General features: G+C 58.4%; 1 protein-coding gene across 1 annotated transcript in view; it reads left to right on the top strand.

Moving 5' to 3' along the window:
- Positions 1–19113, top strand: part of CHD8 (chromodomain helicase DNA binding protein 8) — a 30156-nt gene that overhangs the window by 9327 nt on the left and 1716 nt on the right. The window contains exons 16-27 of the mRNA XM_075741342.1: positions 332–545; positions 631–826; positions 916–1083; positions 3398–4080; positions 4874–5073; positions 5177–5333; positions 7518–7621; positions 7732–7846; positions 8955–9030; positions 9169–9223; positions 10910–11114; positions 17018–17195. Of these exons, the coding sequence (XP_075597457.1) occupies positions 332–545; positions 631–826; positions 916–1083; positions 3398–4080; positions 4874–5073; positions 5177–5333; positions 7518–7621; positions 7732–7846; positions 8955–9030; positions 9169–9223; positions 10910–11114; positions 17018–17195 (2351 nt within the window). The remainder of the gene's footprint in view (positions 1–331; positions 546–630; positions 827–915; positions 1084–3397; positions 4081–4873; positions 5074–5176; positions 5334–7517; positions 7622–7731; positions 7847–8954; positions 9031–9168; positions 9224–10909; positions 11115–17017; positions 17196–19113) is intronic.

The raw sequence follows: 19113 nt of genomic DNA, 5'->3' as shown, positions 1-19113 counted from the left end.
GCTGGGCAAGGGCGTGGTGGGACGTCCGTCGTCCTCGGACCCCATCCCTGCTTCTCCTGCTCTTGTCCTTTCTTCTGCCGGGGACTTGGTGGCCTCTTGGATTTGGGGTTTCCCTTCCCCAACCTCTCCAGAGCCATCCGTTGGGCTCAACGTCACGGTGGGCGAGATCCTCCAACTCATCCAGTTGAGCTTTGACCAACCCCACCCCCCCCCCCCTTCTTCCCCGCCACCCCCCTCCCCGTCGAAGCGTCGCTTGGGTGGGACGTCTCCTGAGAAGGATCTCCCGCGCCATCCCGACCGCCTGACTGACGGTCCCGTTCCCACCCGACAGGCGCGGAGGAGAAGATTTTGGCGGAATTTCGGGAATCTTGTCACCACCACGTGCCCCACGACTTCCACCTCCAGGCCATGGTCCGCTCGGCCGGCAAACTGGTGCTCATCGACAAGCTGCTGCCCAAGCTGAAGGCCGGTGGCCACAAGGTGCTCATCTTCTCCCAGATGGTGCGTTGCCTCGACATCTTAGAGGACTACCTCATCCAGAAGAGGTGAGCGATGGAACGACCGGTGGGGCCCCCGAAAGACGGAGAGGACCTCTGCCTCTCACCGGCCGCCCTTTCGATGATGTCGTAGGTACCTCTACGAACGGATCGACGGACGGGTGAGGGGCAACCTACGACAAGCGGCCATCGATCGCTTCAGCAAACCCGATTCGGATCGTTTCGTCTTTCTCCTCTGCACGCGGGCCGGTGGCTTGGGCATCAACCTCACCGCCGCCGACACCTGCATCATCTTCGACTCCGACTGGAACCCCCAAAACGATCTCCAGGTAAATCGTCGGCGTCCACCGCGCCGTCGTGGTTTTGACCGCGAGGTCCTCTTCGGTTTTGAACTCGACGGTTCGTCGTTTACTTCTAGGCTCAAGCGAGGTGTCACCGGATCGGGCAGAGCAAAGCGGTGAAGGTCTATCGTCTCATCACGAGGAACTCCTACGAACGGGAGATGTTCGACAAGGCCAGCCTCAAGTTGGGGCTCGACAAGGCGGTGCTGCAATCCATGAGCGGCCGAGAGGGCAACATCGCGGGGGTAAGAGGTCTTCTAGGAGAAACGGGGCGTGAAGACCTCGGAGGTGGGGTCTACAAAGGGAAACCGGGGCGTGAAGATGGTGGGGGTGGGGTCTGCCAGGGCGTGAAGATGGTGGGGATGGGTTCTACCACAGCGTGAAGATCATGAGGATGGGGTCCACCAAGGGAAACGGGGCATGAAGATCATGGGGATGGGTTCTACCAAGGGAAACGGGGCGTGAAGATTGTGGGGATGGGTTCTGCCAGGGCGTGAAGATCATGGGGATGGGGTCCACCAGGGGAAACGGGGCGTGAAGATCGTGGGGATGGGTTCTACCATGGTGTGAAGATCATGAGGATGGGGTCCACCAAGGGAAACGGGGCGTGAAGATTGTGGGGATGGGGTCTGCCAGGGCGTGAAGATCATGGGGATGGGTTCTACCAAGGGAAACGAGGCGTGAAGATCGTGGGGGTGGGGTCTACCAGGGCGTGAAGATCATGAGGATGGGGGCCACCAAGGGAAACGGGGCGTGAAGATCGTGGGGATGGGGTCTGCCAGGGCGTGAAGATCATGAGGATGGGGTCCACCAAGGGAAACGGGGCGTGAAGATCATGAGGATGGGTTCTACCAAGGGAAACGGGGCGTGAAGATCGTGGGGATGGGTTCTACCACGGCGTGAAGATCATGAGGATGGGTTCCACCAGGGGAAACGGGGCGTGAAGATTGTGGGGATGGGTTCCACCAAGGGAAATGGGACGTGAAGATCGTGGAGATGGGTTCTACCAAGGGAAACGGGGCGTGAAGATCATGGGGATGGGTTCTACCAAGGGAAATGGGGTGTGAAGATCGTGGCGGTGGGGTCTGCCAGGGTGTGAAGATCGTGGGGATGGGTTCCACCAAGGGAAACGGGGCGTGAAGATCATGGGGATGGGTTCTACCAAGGGAAATGGGGCATGGAGATCGTGGGGATGGGGTCTGCCAGGGCGTGAAGATCATGGGGATGGGTTCTACCAAGGGAAATGGGGCGTGAAGATTGGGGGGATGGGTTCTACCAGAACGTGAAGATTATGGGGATGGGTTCTACCAAGGGAAACGAGGCGTGAAGATCATGGGGATGGGTTCTACCAAGGGAAACGGGGCGTGAAGATCGTGGGGGTGGGGTCTGCCAGGGCGTGAAGATCATGAGGATGGGGTCCACCAGGGGAAACGGGGCGTGAAGATTGTGGGGATGGGGTCTGCCAGGGCGTGAAGATCATGAGGATGGGTTCCACCAAGGGAAACGGGGCGTGAAGATCATGGGGATGGGTTCTACCAAGGGAAATGGGGCGTGAAGATTGGGGGGATGGGTTCTACCAGAACGTGAAGATCATGGGGATGGCGTCTACCAAGGGAAACGAGGCGTGAAGATCATGGGGATGGGTTCTACCAAGGGAAACGGGGCGTGAAGATCGTGGGGGTGGGGTCTACCAGGGCGTGAAGATCATGAGGATGGGGTCCACCAGGGGAAACGGGGCGTGAAGATTGTGGGGATGGGGTCTGCCAGGGCGTGAAGATCATGAGGATGGGTTCTACCAAGGGAAATGGGGCATGGAGATCGTGGGGATGGGGTCTGCCAGGGCGCGAAGATCGTGAGGATGGGTTCTACCAAGGGAAATGGGGCGTGAAGATTGGGGGGATGGGTTCTACCAGAACGTGAAGATCATGGGGATGGGTTCTACCAAGGGAAACGAGGCGTGAAGATCATGGGGATGGGTTCTACCAAGGGAAACGGGGCGTGAAGATCGTGGGGGTGGGGTCTACCAGGGCGTGAAGATCATGGGGATGGGTTCTACCAAGGGAAACGGGGCGTGGAGATCGTGGGGATGGGGTCTGCCAGGGCGTGAAGATTATGAGGATGGGTTCCACCAAGGGAAACGGGGCGTGAAGATTGTGGAGATGGGTTCTACCAGAACGTGAAGATCATGGGGATGGGGTCCACCAAGGGAAACGAGGCGTGAAGATCATGGGGATGGCGTCTACCAAGGGAAACGGGGCGTGAAGGTTGTGGGGATGGGTTCTACCAGGGTGTGAAGATCGTGGGGATGGGTTCTACCAGGGTGTGAAGATCGTGGGGATGGGTTCTACCATGGCGTGAAGATCATGGGGATGGCGTCTACCAAGGGAAACGGGGCGTGAAGATCGTGGGGATGGGTTCTACCAGGAGAACTGCATTGTGACGACCCTACTCTTGAGGGACACGGGGCTGGGTGGTGGTTTGGGGTGGGGCATGGAGCTCCACCGTGTCGGCTGTCTACCTCGCCCCACCTTTCCCCCCGCTTCTCCACCCTCCCAGCAGATCCAGCAATTTTCCAAAAAGGAGATCGAGGACCTGCTGCGCAAAGGGGCCTACGCGGCCATCATGGAAGAGGACGATGAAGGTTCCAAGTTCTGCGAGGAGGACATCGACCAGATCCTGTTGCGCCGTACCACCACCATCACCATCGAGAGCGAGGGGAAGGGTTCCACCTTCGCCAAGGTACCTCCGCGCGTTCTTCCCGCCGTTGGCGGGCGGACGTCTTCTACCTCAGAGGTGGGCGTGAACATCTCCCGATCCTTCAACCAATCGCAGGCGAGCTTCGTGGCTTCCGAAAACCGTACCGACATCGCCTTGGATGATCCCAACTTCTGGCAGAAGTGGGCCAAGAAAGCCGACCTAGACCTGGATCTCCTGAACAGCAAGGTTGGTGGTGGTGGTTGTGGTGGTGGGACAACGGTGAGGCTGGTTTGGGGCAGCGTCCGATGGGTCTTCTCCATCTTGGTGATCCAGAACAACCTGGTGATCGACACGCCGCGGGTGCGGAAGCAGACGCGACACTTCAGCACTCTTCGGGACGATGACCTGGTGGAGTTCTCGGACTTGGAGAGCGAGGATGAGGAGAGACCTCGATCTCGACGTCACGACCGGCATCACCACGCCTTGCATCACGCCTACGGTCGCACCGACTGCTTCCGCGTGGAGAAGCACCTCCTGGTTTACGGGTGAGGACGGGCTTGGGTCTAGGTCTTCTCTGGTGGCAACCACGAGGAGGTTCTTGGAGAAGAGCGGACAAGCTCCGGGTGTTCTGTGGTGGCAACCGTGAGCAGATGCTTGGAGAAGAGCAGACCAGCTCTTGCTCTTCTGTGGGGGCAACCATGAGGAGATCCTTGGTTGAGGAGATCCTTGGTGGAAGGAGCAGATCAGGTCCAGATCTAGGTGTTCTCTGGTGGCTACCACGAGCAGATGCTTGAAGAAGAGCGGACCAGTTCCAGCTCTTCTGTGGTGGCCACCATGAGCAGATGCTTGGAGAAGAGCGGACCAGTTCCAGCTCTTCTGTGGTGGCCGCCACGAGCAGATGCTTGGAGAAGAGCAGACCAGCTCTTGCTCTTCTGTGGGGGCAACCATGAGGAGATCCTTGGTTGAGGAGATCCTTGGTGGAAGGAGCAGATCAGGTCCAGATCTAGGTGTTCTCTGGTGGCCACCACGAGCAGATGCTTGAAGAAGAGCGGACCAGCTCCAGCTCTTCTGTGTTGGCCACCACGAGCAGATGCTTGGAGAAGAGCGGACCAGCTCTTGCTCTTCTGTGGTGGCCACCACGAGCAGATGCTTGGAGAAGAGCGGACCAGTTCCAGCTCTTCTGTGGTGGCCACCACGAGATGGTTCTTGGGGGGGGAGAGAGAGCAGATCAGGTCCAGATCTTCTCTGGTGGCGAGCGTGAGGAGATCCTTGGTGGAGAAGAACGCTGGGAGGGTGGAGAGACCTCCCCAACCACTTGACCTTGTCCTCCACCACCAGCTGGGGCCGATGGCGGGAGATCCTGTCCCACGGGCGGTTCAAGCGACGCCTCTCGGAGCGAGACGTGGAGACCATCTGCCGGGCCATCTTGGTCTACTGTCTCCTTCACTACCGAGGTGACGAGAACATCAAAGGCTTCATCTGGGACCTCATCAGCCCCACCGAGAACGGCAAGGCCAAGGAGCTCCAAAACCACTCGGGTGAGGGTCTACAGGAGCTTAGGGACAACCGGGGACCTCTCGAGGTCCCACCTTGACGTTTTTTTTGTTTTTTTTTTCTCCTTCTTCCACCTTTTTTCTCCAGGTCTTTCCATCCCGGTTCCTCGAGGTCGGAAAGGGAAGAAGGTGAAGTCCCAAAGTACCTTTGATGTCCACAAAGCCGAGTGGATCCGCAAATACAACCCCGACACCCTCTTCCAAGACGAGAGCTACAAGAAGCACCTCAAGCATCAATGCAACAAGTGGGTTGAGGTCTTCTTGGAGGTCCCACCTTCGAGATCTTCTCCCCGGGGTTTTATTTTATTTTATTTTTTTTGACCGTCTCATCCCGCCGTTTCCCAGGGTTCTCCTGAGGGTACGGATGCTCTACTATCTGCGGCAGGAGGTGATCGGGGACCAGGCGGAGAAGGTGCTGGCGGGGGCGGTGGCCAGGTGAGTCCGTGGGACCTTCCTTGAGGTGCTCCAGAACCTCTTTGGGGTGCTCCAGACCAATTTTGAGGTTTTTTGAGGTGCTCCGGCCCAACTTTGGGGTGGTTTGAGGTGCTCCAGAACCTCTTTGAGGTGCCTCCAGCCCAACTTTAGGGTGGTTTGAGGTGTCTAGAACCTCTTTGAGGTGCCTCCAGCCCAACTTTAGGGTGGTTTGAGGTGCTCCAGAACCTCTTTGAGGTGCTCCAGCCCAAGTTTGGGGTGGTTTGAGGCGCTCCAGAACCTCTTTGAGGTGCCTCCAGCCCAATTGTGGGGTGGTTTGAGGCGCTCCAGAACCTCTTTGAGGTGCTCCAGCCCAAGTTTGGGGTGGTTTGAGGTGTCTAGAACCTCTTTGAGGTGCCTCCAGCCCAACTTTAGGGTGGTTTGAGGTGTCTAGAACCTCTTTGAGGTGCCTCCAGCCCAATTTTAGGGTGGTTTGGGGTGCTCCAGAACCTCTTTGAGGTGCTCCAGCCCAACTTTAGGGTGGTTTGAGGTGTCTAGAACCTCTTTGAGGTGCTCCAGCCCAACTTTAGGGTGGTTTGGGGTGCTCCAGAACCTCTTTGAGGTGCTCCAGCCCAACTTTGGGGTGGTTTGAGGCGCTCTAGAACCTCTTTGAGGTGCTCCAATCCAACTTTGGGGTGGTCTGCGGTGTTCCAGCCCAAAGTTGGGGTGCTGCAGCCCAACTTCAGGGTGGTTTGTGGTGCTCCAGCCCAAAGTTGAGGTGCTCCAGAACCTCTTTGGGGTGCTCCAGCCCAACTTAGGGGTAGTTTGAGGTGCTCCAGGCCAACTGTGGGGTGGTTTGAGGTGCTCCAGAACCTCTTTGAGGTGTTCCAGCTCACCTTTGGTGTAATTTGAGATGCTCCAGCCCAACTTTGGGGTGGTTTGAGGTGCTCCAGCCCAAAGTTGAGGTGCTCCAAGAACCTCTTTGGGGTGCTCCAGCCCAACTGAGGAATGGTTTGAGGTGCTCCAACCCCACTTTGAGGGGCTCCAACCCCACTTTGAGGTGCTCCAACCCCATTTTGAGGTGCTCCAACCCTACTTTGGGGTGCTCCAACCCCATTTTGAGGTGCTCCAACCCTACTTTGGGGTGCTCCAACCCCTCTCTGGGGTGGTTTGAGGTGCTCCAACCCTACTTTGGGGTGCTCCAACCCCTTTCTGGGGTGGTTTGAGGTGCTCCAACCCTACTTTGAGGTGCTCCAACCCCTCTCTGGGGTGGTTTGAGGTGCTCCAACCCTACTTTGAGGTGCTCCAACCCTACTTTGAGGTGCTCCAGCCCCATTTTGAGGTGCTCCAACCCCACTTTGAGGTGCTCCAACCCCACTTTGAGGTGCTCCAGCCCCATTTTGAGGTGCTCCAACCCCACTTTGAGGTGCTCCAACCCTACTTTGGGGTGCTCCAACCCCTTTCTGGGGTGGTTTGAGGTGCTCCAACCCTACTTTGGGGTGCTCCAACCCCTCTCTGGGGTGGTTTGGGGTGCTCCAACCCCATTTTGAGGTGCTCCAACCCCACTTTGGGGTGCTCCAACCCCTCTCTGGGGTGGTTTGAGGTGCTCCAACCCCACTTTGAGGTGCTCCAACCCCACTTTGAGGTGCTCCAGCCCCATTTTGAGGTGCTCCAACCCTACTTTGGGGTGCTCCAACCCCTTTCTGGGGTGGTTTGAGGTGCTCCAACCCTACTTTGGGGTGCTCCAACCCCTCTCTGGGGTGGTTTGGGGTGCTCCAACCCCAGTTTGAGGTGCTCCAACCCCACTTTGGGGTGCTCCAACCCCTCTCTGGGGTGGTTTGAGGTGCTCCAACCCCACTTTGAGGTGCTCCAACCCCACTTTGAGGTGCTCCAGCCCCATTTTGAGGTGCTCCAACCCTACTTTGGGGTGCTCCAACCCCTCCCTGAGGTGGTTTGAGGTGCTCCAACCCCACTTCGGGGTCTCCCCATCACCCCATTTCCCCCCCCCCACCCCGCAGCGAGATCGACATCTGGTTCCCGCTGGTGGAGCAGCTGGAGGTTCCCACCGCCTGGTGGGACGCCGAAGCCGACAAATCCCTCCTCATCGGCGTCTTCAAACACGGTACGTGCTGCCAGAGCCCGATTTTGGGGGGAAAATCTGACAGAATCGGGGCCGTGACGATGTGTCACCCCCTTTTTTTTTTTGGGGGGGACGGGACACCCACCCATCAGGTTACGAGAAGTACAACACGATGCGCGCCGACCCCGCGCTCTGCTTCCTGGAGAAGGCCGGCCGCCCCGACGAGAAGGCTATCGCTGCCGAGCAGCGCTTGGACGTCGGGGAAGGGTGAGTTTGGGGGGAACCCCCAAAATTTGGGAAGCGGGGGGTGGGTGGGTGGGGGGTTTACGGCCCTTTTTTGGGGTATCCTGGGGTGCTCCAGACCCGGTTTGGGGTGTTCTGACCCCGTTTTGGGGTTCCCCGGCCCCACTTTGGGGTGGCCTGGGGTGCTCCAGATGCTCTTTCGGGTGCTCCAGCCCCATTTTGGGGTGTCCTGGGGTACCCTAGCCCCAGTTTGGGGGGCCTCAGCCCCATTTTGGGGTCCCCTGGCCCCATTTTGGGGTGTCCTGGGGCACTCTAGACCCGGTTTGGGGTGCTCCAGCCCCATTTTGGGGTGTCCTGCCCCTGCTTTGGGGTCCCCTGGCCCCATTTTGGGGTGTCCTGGGGCGCTCTAGACCCGGTTTGGGGTGCTCCAGCCCCATTTTGGGGTGTCCTGCCCCTGCTTTGGGGTCCCCTGGCCCCATTTTGGGGTGTCCTGGGGTACCCCAGCCCCACTTTGGGGGGCCCCAGCCCCATTTTGGGGTGTCCTGGGGTGCTCCAGACCTGGTTTGGGGTGTTCTGACCCTGTTTTGGGGTGCTCCAGCCCCATTTTGGGGTCCCCTGGCCCCATTTTGGGGTGTCCTGGGGTGCTCCAGCCCCATTTTGGGGTGCTCCAGCCCCATTTTGGGGTCCCCTGACCCTGTTTTGGGGTGTCCTGGGGTACCCCAGCCCCATTTTGGGGTCCCCCTGGCCCCATTTTGGGGTGCCCCAACTCCTTTTTGGGGTGTCCTGACCCCACTTCAGGGTCCTCCAGCCCTATTTCAGGGTCGCACCCCCCCCAGTTTTGGGGTCCCCCCCCAAATTTCGGGGTCCCCCCCCCCCAAATTTCGGGGTGCCGCTGATGACCTCGCCATGCTAATACCGACCGGCCGCGGGCCGGGCTGAGTTCAACCCTCCGAGGGCTGAGGCACCCCAGTTTTTTTTGGGGGGGGGGGGGAATTACCCCATTTTTGGGGTGCCGGCGGGCGGGTTTTGGGGTGTCAGATTTTTGGGGTGCCCCGGGGGTATTTTGGGGGTGTCGAGGTTATAATTTTTGGGGTGTCCCCCCCCCTTTTTTGGGGGGTTTTTTGGGTTTTAGGGTGGATTTCGAGAAGGACTGCGAGGACCCCGAGTACAAACCCTTGGCGGGGGCGGCCAAGGAAGCGGACGACGAGGTGAGTTATTGGGGGGGGGGGGGGGGGGGAAACGCGTAGATTCTATACGTCCCCCCGCCCTATAGGTGCGCCCCGCACCCCGAAATATTTTGGGGGGGCTGGGGGGTGTGTTAATTAACACCCCCCCCCCCTTTCCAGGGTGACCCCTTGATGCTGCTGGACGAGGAGATCTCGGTGGTGGACGGGGAGGAAGGTAAAGGGGGGGGGGGGGGTGTGATTCTATAGGGTGCCCCCTGGGTTCTATAGGGTGCCCTCCGGGTTCTATAGGGTGCTTTGGGGCTATAGGGGCTGGAGGGAAGCTGCTGCGGTGGCTGGGGGGGGGTTCGCGGAGCTATAGGATGGTTCCGCCATACGGCCTTGGGGGACCACCGGGTGATCTATAGGACCCCCGGGATCTATAGGACCCCGGGGAGATCCATAGGACCTCAGGGATACCTATAGGACCCCCAGTGAGACCTATAGGACCCCCAGGGAGCCCCGTAAGACCCCCAGGGAGACCTGTGGGACCCCTAGGGACACCTATAGGATCTCCACGGACACCTATAGGCCCCCCAGGGATGCTCATAGGCCCCCCAGGGACACCTATAGGACTGCAGTGAGATCCATAGGACCCTCAGGGAGCCCCATAAGATCCCCAGGGAGATCCATAGGACCCCCAGGACACCTATAGGACCCCCAGAGACACCTATAGGATCCTCAGGGACACCTATAGGACCCCCAGTAAGATCCATAGGACCCCCAGGGAGCCCCATAAGCCCCCCAGAGACACCTAAAGGACCCCCAGAGACACCTATAGGACCCCCAGTGAGATCCATAGGACCCTCAGGGACACCTATAGGACCTTCAGGGAGCCCCATGAGACCCTCAGAGACACCTATAGGACCCTCAGAGACACCTGTAGGACTCCCAGAGACACCTATAGGACCCCCAGTAAGATCCATAGGACCCCCAGGGAGCCCCTTAAGACCCCCAGGGACACCTATAGGACCCTCAGTCAGATCCATAGGACCCTCAGGGATGCCCATAGGACCCCCAGGGACACCTATAGGGCTCCCAGGACACCTATAGGATCCCCAGTGAGATCCATAAGACCCCCAGGACACCTATAGGACCCTCAGGGACACCTATAGGACCCTGAGTGACATCCATAGGACCCCCAGGGACACCTATAGGACCCCCAGGGAGCCCCATAAGACCCTCAGAGACACCTGTAGGACCCCCAGGGAGATCCATAGGACCCCCAGGACACCTATAGGACCCCCAGAGACACCTATAGGATTCTCAGGGACACCTATAGGACCCCATAGGACCCCGCAGGGACACCTATAGGACCCTCAGGGAGCCCCAGAAGACCCCCAGGGACACCTGTAGGACCCTCAGAGACACCTGAAGGACCCTCAGTGACATCTATAGGACCCCCAGGGACACCTATAGGGCCCCCAGGACACCTAACGGACCCCCAGAGACACCTATAGGACCCTCAGGGAGCCCCATAAGCCCCTCAGTGACACCTAAAGGACCCTCAGGGACACCTATAGGACCCCCAGTAAGATCCATAGGACCCCCAGGGAGCCCCTTAAGCCCCCCAGGGACACCTATAGGACCCCCAGTGAGATCCATAGGACCCCCAGGACACCTATAGGACCCCCAGAGACACCTGTAGGACCCTCAGGGAGCCCCATAAACCCCTCAGTGACACCTAAAGGACCCCCAGGGACACTATAGGACCCCCCCCGGGAACCCCGTATGACCTCAGGGAGCCCTATAGCACCCCCAGCACCCACCTATAGAACCCCTACGGCCCCCCTATAGATCCGCTCTTCCCCCCCCGCCCCCCCCCCCCCCACCTCCTCTTCCTTGTCCCCGTCCCCGTCCCCAGGCCACCCCCCCCAAGCGGGTCACCCTCCCTGGCCTCCCGGCTCGGTGCTGACGGCGCGGTTACGGCGCCTGATCGCGGCGTGCCAACGCTCCTACCAACGGGAGCAGCTCCGCGTGGAGGCGGCCGAACGCGGCGACCGACGGCGCCGCCGCTGCGAAGCCGCCTGCAAGCTCAAGGAGATGGCCAGGAGGGAGAAACAGCAGAGGTTTGGGGGGGGAAGGGGGGGGTTCGGGAGGGGTTTTGGGGGGGCTGGGAGGTGGTACGGGGGGGGTTTGGGGGGCTGGGAGGGAGGACGGGGGGTTTTTGGGGTGCTAAGGGGGAGTACAGGGGGGATTTGGGGTGCTAAGGGGGAGTACAGGGGGGATTTGGGGTGCTAAGGGGGAGTACAGGGGGGTTTTGGGGTGCTAGAGGGGTTTGCAGGGGGGTTTTGGGGTGCTAAGGGGGAGTACAGGGGGGATTTGGGGTGCTTGGAGGTGGTACAGGGGGGATTTGGGGTGCTAAGGGGGAGTACAGGGGGGATTTGGGGTGCTAGAGGGGGAGTACAGAAGGGATCTGGGGTGCTTGGAGGTGGTACAGGGGGGATTTGGGGTGCTGGGAGGGAGTGCAGGGGGGTTTTGGGGGGGCTGGGAGGTGGTACGGGGGGGTTTGGGGGGCTGGGAGGGAGGACAGGGGGGTTTTGGGGGGGCTGGGAAGGAGTGCAGGGGGGATTTGGGGTGCTAAGGGGGAGGACGGGGGATTTGGGGTGCTGGGAGGTGGTACAGGGAGGATTTGGGGTGCTAAGGGGGAGTACAGAAGGGATTTGGGGTGCTGGGAGGTGGTACAGGGGGGATTTGGGGTGCTGGGAGGGAGGACAGGGGGGTTTTGGGGGGGGCTGGGAGGGAGTGCAGGGGGGATTTGGGGTGCTAAGGGGGAGTACAGGGGGGATTTGGGGGGCTGGGAGGGAGGACAGGGGGGTTTTGGGGTGCTAAGGGGGAGTACAGGGGGGATTTGGGGTGCTGGGAGGGAGGACAGGGGGGTTTTGGGGGGGCTGGGAGGGAGTGCAGGGGGGTTTTGGGGTGCTAAGGGGGAGAACAGGGGATTTGGGGTGCTAGAGGGGTTTGCAGGGGGGTTTTGGGGTGCTAAGGGGGAGGACAGAAGGGATTTGGGGTGCTGGGAGGGAGGACAAGGGGGGATTTGGGGTGCTGGGAAGGGGTACAGGGGGGTTTTGGGGTGCTACGGGGGTTTACACGGGGGATTTGGGGTGCTGGGAGGTCATACAGGGGGGTTTTGGGGTGCTGGGAGGTCGTAGAGGGGGGTTTTGGGGTGCAGGGACCCCATCCATGAGCTTTCGGGGTGCCAGGAGCCCATAAGTGATGTTTTTGGGGTGCAGGAGCTCCATCCCTGGTGGGTTTTGGGGTGGTGGGACCCCATAAGTGACATTTTTGGGGTGGTGGGACCCCATAAGTGACATTTTGGGGTGCAGGGACCCCATAAGTGACATTTTGGGGTGGTGGGACCCCATAACTGATGTTTTTGGGGTGGTGGCACCCCATAACTGATGTTTTTGGGGTGGTGGGACCCCATAAGTGACGTTTTGGGGTGCAGGGACCCCATAACTGACGTTTTTGGGGTGGTGGCACCCCATAAGTGACATTTTTGGGCTCCAGGAACCTTCTCCATGAGTTTTTGGGGTGCAGGGACCTCCATCTTGAGATCTTTGGGCTGCAGGAGCTCCATCCCTGGTGGTTTTTGGGGTGGTGGGACCCCATAAGTGACATTTTTGGGGTGGTGGGACCCCATAACTGACATTTTTGGGGTGGTGGCACCCCATAAATGACGTTTTTGGGCTCCAGGAACCTTCTCCATGAGTTTTTGGGGTGGTGGGACCCCATAAGTGACATTTTGGGGTGGTGGGACCCCATAACTGACGTTTTTGGGGTGGTGGCACCCCATAACTGACATTTTTGGGGTGGTGGGACCCCATAAGTGACATTTTGGGGTGGTGGGACCCCATAAGTGACATTTTTGGGGTGGTGGGACCCCATAACTGACATTTTGGGGTGGTGGCACCCCATAAGTGACATTTTGGGGTGGTGGCACCCCATAACTGATGTTTTTGGGGTGGTGGGACCCCATAAGTGACGTTTTGGGGTGCAGGGACCCCATAACTGACGTTTTTGGGGTGGTGGCACCCCATAAGTGACATTTTTGGGCTCCAGGAACCTTCTCCATGAGTTTTTGGGGTGCAGGGACCTCCATCTTGAGATCTTTGGGCTGCAGGAGCTCCATCCCTGGTGGATTTTGGGGTGGTGGGACCCCATAACTGACATTTTTGGGGTGGTGGCACCCCATAAATGACGTTTTTGGGCTCCAGGAACCTTCTCCATGAGTTTTTGGGGTGGTGGGACCCCATAAGTGACATTTTGGGGTGGTGGGACCCCATAACTGACGTTTTTGGGGTGGTGGCACCCCATAACTGACATTTTTGGGGTGGTGGGACCCCATAAGTGACATTTTGGGGTGGTGGGACCCCATAAGTGACATTTTTGGGGTGGTGGGACCCCATAACTGACATTTTGGGGTGGTGGCACCCCATAAGTGACATTTTGGGGTGGTGGCACCCCATAACTGATGTTTTTGGGGTGGTGGGACCCCATAAGTGACATTTTTGGGGTGGTGGCACCCCATAAGTGACATTTTTGGGCTCCAGGAACCTTCTCCATGAGTTTTTGGGGTGCAGGGACCTCCATCTTGAGATCTTTGGGCTGCAGGAGCTCCATCCCTGGTGGTTTTTGGGGTGGTGGGACCCCATAAGTGACATTTTTGGGGTGGTGGGACCCCATAAATGACGTTTTTGGGCTCCAGGAACCTTCTCCATGAGTTTTTGGGGTGGTGGGACCCCATAAGTGACATTTTGGGGTGGTGGGACCCCATAACTGACGTTTTTGGGGTGGTGGCACCCCATAACTGACATTTTTGGGGTGGTGGCACCCCATAAGTGATGTTTTTGGGGTGGTGGGACCCCATAAATGACATTTTTGGGCTCCAGGAACCTTCTCCATGAGTTTTTGGGGTGCAGGGACCTCCATCTTGAGATCTTTGGGCTGCAGGAGCTCCATCCCTGGTGGATTTTGGGGTGGTGGGACCCCATAAGTGACATTTTTGGGGTGGTGGGACCCCATAACTGACATTTTGGGGTGGTGGCACCCCATAAGTGACATTTTGGGGTGGTGGCACCCCATAACTGATGTTTTTGGGGTGGTGGGACCCCATAAGTGACGTTTTGGGGTAGTTGGACCCCATAACTGACGTTTTTGGGGTGGTGGCACCCCATAAATGACATTTTTGGGCTCCAGGAACCTTCTCCATGAGTTTTTGGGGTGCAGGGACCTCCATCTTGAGATCTTTGGGCTGCAGGAGCTCCATCCCTGGTGGTTTTTGGGGTGGTGGGACCCCATAAGTGACATTTTTGGGGTGCAGGGACCCTATAACTGACGTTTTTGGGGTGGTGGGACCCCATAACTGATGTTTTTGGGGTGGTGGGACCCCATAAGTGACGTTTTTGGGGTGGTGGCACCCCATAAGTGACATTTTGGGGTGGTTGGACCCCATAACTGACTTTTTTGGGGTGGTGGCACCCCATAACTGACATTTTTGGGCTCCAGGAACCTTCTCCATGAGTTTTTGGGGTGCAGGGACCTCCATCTTGAGATCTTTGGGCTGCAGGAGCTCCATCCCTGGTGGTTTTTGGGGTGCAGGGACCCCATAACTGATGTTTTTGGGGTGGTGGGACCCCATAACTGACATTTTGGGGTGGTGGGACCCCATAACTGACGTTTTTGGGGTGGTGGGACCCCATAACTGACATTTTTGGGGTGGTGGCACCCCATAACTGACATTTTTGGGCTCCAGGAACCTTCTCCATGAGTTTTTGGGGTGCAGGGACCTCCATCTTGAGATCTTTGGGCTGCAGGAGCTCCATCCCTGGTGGTTTTTGGGGTGCAGGGACCCCATAACTGATGTTTTTGGGGTGGTGGGACCCCATAACTGACGTTTTTGGGGTGGTGGCACCCCATAACTGACGTTTTTGGGGTGGTGGGACCCCATAACTGACATTTTTGGGCTCCAGGAACCTTCTCCATGAGTTTTTGGGGTGCAGGACCTCCATCTTGAGATCTTTGGGCTGCAGGAGCTCCATCCCTGGTGGATTTTGGGGTGGTGGGACCCCATAAGTGACATTTTTGGGCTCCAGGAACCTTCTCCATGAGGTTTTGGGGTGCAGGGACCTCCATCTTGAGATCTTTGGGCTGCAGGAGCTCCATCCCTGGTGGATTTTGGGGTGCAGGGACCCCATAACTGACGTTTTTGGGGTGGTGGGACGCCATAAGTGACATTTTGGGGTGGTGGCACCCCATAACTGATGTTTTTGGGGTGGTGGCACCCCATAAATGACATTTTTGGGCTCCAGGAACCTTCTCCATGAGGTTTTGGGGTGCAGGGACCTCCATCTTGAGATCTTTGGGCTGCAGGAGCTCCATCCCTGGTGGTTTTTGGGGTGCAGGGACCCCATAACTGATGTTTTTGGGGTGGTGGGACCCCATAACTGACATTTTGGGGTGGTGGGACCCCATAACTGACGTTTTTGGGGTGGTGGGACCCCATAACTGACATTTTTGGGGTGGTGGGACCCCATAACTGACATTTTGGGGTGGTGGCACCCCATAAGTGACATTTTGGGGTGGTGGCACCCCATAACTGATGTTTTTGGGGTGGTGGGACCCCATAAGTGACGTTTTGGGGTAGTTGGACCCCATAACTGACGTTTTTGGGGTGGTGGCACCCCATAAATGACATTTTTGGGCTCCAGGAACCTTCTCCATGAGTTTTTGGGGTGCAGGGACCTCCATCTTGAGATCTTTGGGCTGCAGGAGCTCCATCCCTGGTGGTTTTTGGGGTGGTGGGACCCCATAAGTGACATTTTTGGGGTGCAGGGACCCTATAACTGACGTTTTTGGGGTGGTGGGACCCCATAACTGATGTTTTTGGGGTGGTGGGACCCCATAAGTGACGTTTTTGGGGTGGTGGCACCCCATAAGTGACATTTTGGGGTGGTTGGACCCCATAACTGACTTTTTTGGGGTGGTGGCACCCCATAACTGACATTTTTGGGCTCCAGGAACCTTCTCCATGAGTTTTTGGGGTGCAGGGACCTCCATCTTGAGATCTTTGGGCTGCAGGAGCTCCATCCCTGGTGGTTTTTGGGGTGGTGGGACCCCATAACTGACATTTTTGGGGTGGTGGGACGCCATAACTGACGTTTTTGGGGTCGTGTCACCCCATAAGTGACATTTTTGGGCTCCAGGAACCTTCTCCATGAGTTTTTGGGGTGCAGGGACCTCCATCTTGAGATCTTTGGGCTGCAGGAGCTCCATCCCTGGTGGTTTTTGGGGTGCAGGGACCCCATAACTGATGTTTTTGGGGTGGTGGGACCCCATAACTGACATTTTGGGGTGGTGGGACCCCATAACTGACGTTTTTGGGGTGGTGGGACCCCATAACTGATGTTTTTGGGGTGGTGGGACCCCATAACTGACATTTTTGGGGTGGTGGCACCCCATAAATGACATTTTTGGGCTCCAGGAACCTTCTCCATGAGTTTTTGGGGTGCAGGGACCTCCATCTTGAGATCTTTGGGCTGCAGGAGCTCCATCCCTGGTGGTTTTTGGGGTGGTGGGACCCCATAAGTGACATTTTTGGGGTGGTGGGACCCCATAAGTGACGTTTTTGGGGTGGTGGCACCCCATAAATGACATTTTTGGGCTCCAGGAACCTTCTCCATGAGTTTTTGGGGTGCAGGGACCTCCATCTTGAGATCTTTGGGCTGCAGGAGCTCCATCCCTGGTGGTTTTTGGGGTGCAGGGACCCCATAACTGACGTTTTTGGGGTGGTGGCACCCCATAAGTGACATTTTGGGGTGGTGGCACCCCATAAATGACGTTTTTGGGCTCCAGGAACCTTCTCCATGAGGTTTTGGGGTGGTGGGACCTCCATCTTTGGAATTTTTTTTTTGGGGGGGGGGGGTTGTCCACCCTTCGAAAAAGACCTCTCTCTATTTTTTTTGGGGTGCAGGTGGACCCGTCGAGAACAGGCCGATTTCTACCGGGTGGCCTCGAGTTTTGGGGTGGAATTCGATCCCGAGGGTGGTCGTTTTCGATGGGGTCGATTCCGGACCTTGGCCAGGTTGGAGAAGAAGACGGACGAGAACCTCACCAAGTTCTTCCACGGTTTCGTCGCCATGTGCCGGCAGGTTTGCCGACTGCCGCCCGCCCCTGGAGACGGTACGGGGGACGCCCCGAGATCGGGGTTGGGTGGGGGGGGGGGACGGACAACTCCCGGTGGAGTTGAAGGTCTTCTCGTGGGGGTTGAGGGCATCTCCGTGGGGTTTGGGGGCATCTCCGTGGGGTTTGGGGGCATCTCCATGGGGTTTGGGGGCATCTCCGTGGGGTTTGAGGGCATCTCCGTGGGGTTGGGGGCATCTCCATGGGGTTGGGGACATCTCCATGGGGTTTGAGGGCATCTCCATGGGGTTGGGGACATCTCCATGGGGTTGGGGACATCTCCGTGGGGTTTGAGGGCATCTCCATGGGGTTGGGGACATCTCCATGGGGTTGAGGGCATCTCCATGGGGTTTGAGGGTCTTCTCATGGGGTTGAGGGCGTCTCCATGGGGTTGGGGACATCTCCATGGGGTTGGGGGCATCTCCGTGGGGTTGGGGGCATCTCCGTGGGGTTGGGGGCATCTCCGTGGGGTTGGGGACATCTCCATGGGGTTTGAGGGCATCTCCATGGGGTTGGGGACATCTCCATGGGGTTGGGGACATCTCCATGGGGTTTGAGGGTCTTCTCATGGGGTTGAGGGCGTCTCCATGGGGTTGGGGACATCTCCATGGGGTTGGGGACATCTCCGTGGGGTTTGGGGACATCTCCATGGGTTTGAGGGCATCTCCATGGGGTTTGAGGGTCTTCTCATGGGGTTGAGGGCGTCTCCATGGGGTTGAGGACATCTCCATGGAGTTGGGGGCATCTCCATGGGGTTTGAGGGCATCTCCGTGGGGTTTGGGGACATCTCCATGGGGTTTGAGGGCATCTCCATGGGTTTGAGGACATCTCCGTGGGGTTGGGGACATCTCCGTGGGGTTTGAGGGCATCTCCGTGGGGTTGGGGGCATCTCCATGGGGTTGGGGACATCTCCATGGGGTTTGAGGGCATCTCCATGGGGTTGGGGACATCTCCATGGGGTTGGGGACATCTCCGTGGGGTTTGAGGGCATCTCCATGGGGTTGGGGACATCTCCATGGGGTTGAGGGCATCTCCATGGGGTTTGAGGGTCTTCTCATGGGGTTGAGGGCGTCTCCATGGGGTTGGGGACACCTCCGTGAGGTTGGGGACACCTCCATGGGGTGAGGGACACCTCTGTGAGGTTGGGGGCACCTCTGTGGGGTTGGGGGCACCTCCATGAGGTTGAGGGCATCTCCATTGGGTTGGGGACATCTCCATGGGGTTGGGGACATCTCCATGGGGTTTGAGGGTCTTCTCATGGGGTTGAGGGCGTCTCCATGGGGTTGGGGACATCTCCATGGGGTTGGGGACATCTCCGTGGGGTTTGGGGACATCTCCATGGGTTTGAGGGCATCTCCATGGGGTTTGAGGGTCTTCTCATGGGGTTGAGGGCGTCTCCATGGGGTTGAGGACATCTCCATGGGGTTGGGGGCATCTCCATGGGGTTGGGGGCATCTCCATGGGGTTTGAGGGCATCTCCGTGGGGTTTGGGGACATCTCCATGGGGTTTGAGGGCATCTCCATGGGTTTGAGGACATCTCCGTGGGGTTGGGGACATCTCCATGGGGTTTGAGGGCATCTCCGTGGGGTTGGGGGCATCTCCATGGGGTTGGGGACATCTCCATGGGGTTTGAGGGCATCTCCATGGGGTTGGGGACATCTCCATGGGGTTGGGGACATCTCCGTGGGGTTTGAGGGCATCTCCATGGGGTTGGGGACATCTCCATGGGGTTGAGGGCATCTCCATGGGGTTTGGGGACATCTCCATGGGTTTGAGGGCATCTCCATGGGGTTTGAGGGTCTTCTCATGGGGTTGAGGGCGTCTCCATGGGGTTGGGGACATCTCCATGGGGTTGGGGGCATCTCCGTGGGGTTGGGGGCATCTCC

The sequence above is a fragment of the Balearica regulorum genome, unplaced genomic scaffold (assembly GCF_011004875.1).
Source record: "Balearica regulorum gibbericeps isolate bBalReg1 unplaced genomic scaffold, bBalReg1.pri S35, whole genome shotgun sequence".
Lineage (NCBI taxonomy): Eukaryota > Metazoa > Chordata > Aves > Gruiformes > Gruidae > Balearica > Balearica regulorum.
Note: the sequence above shows the minus strand (reverse complement) of the source record. Positions and strands in the feature narration are given on the sequence as shown.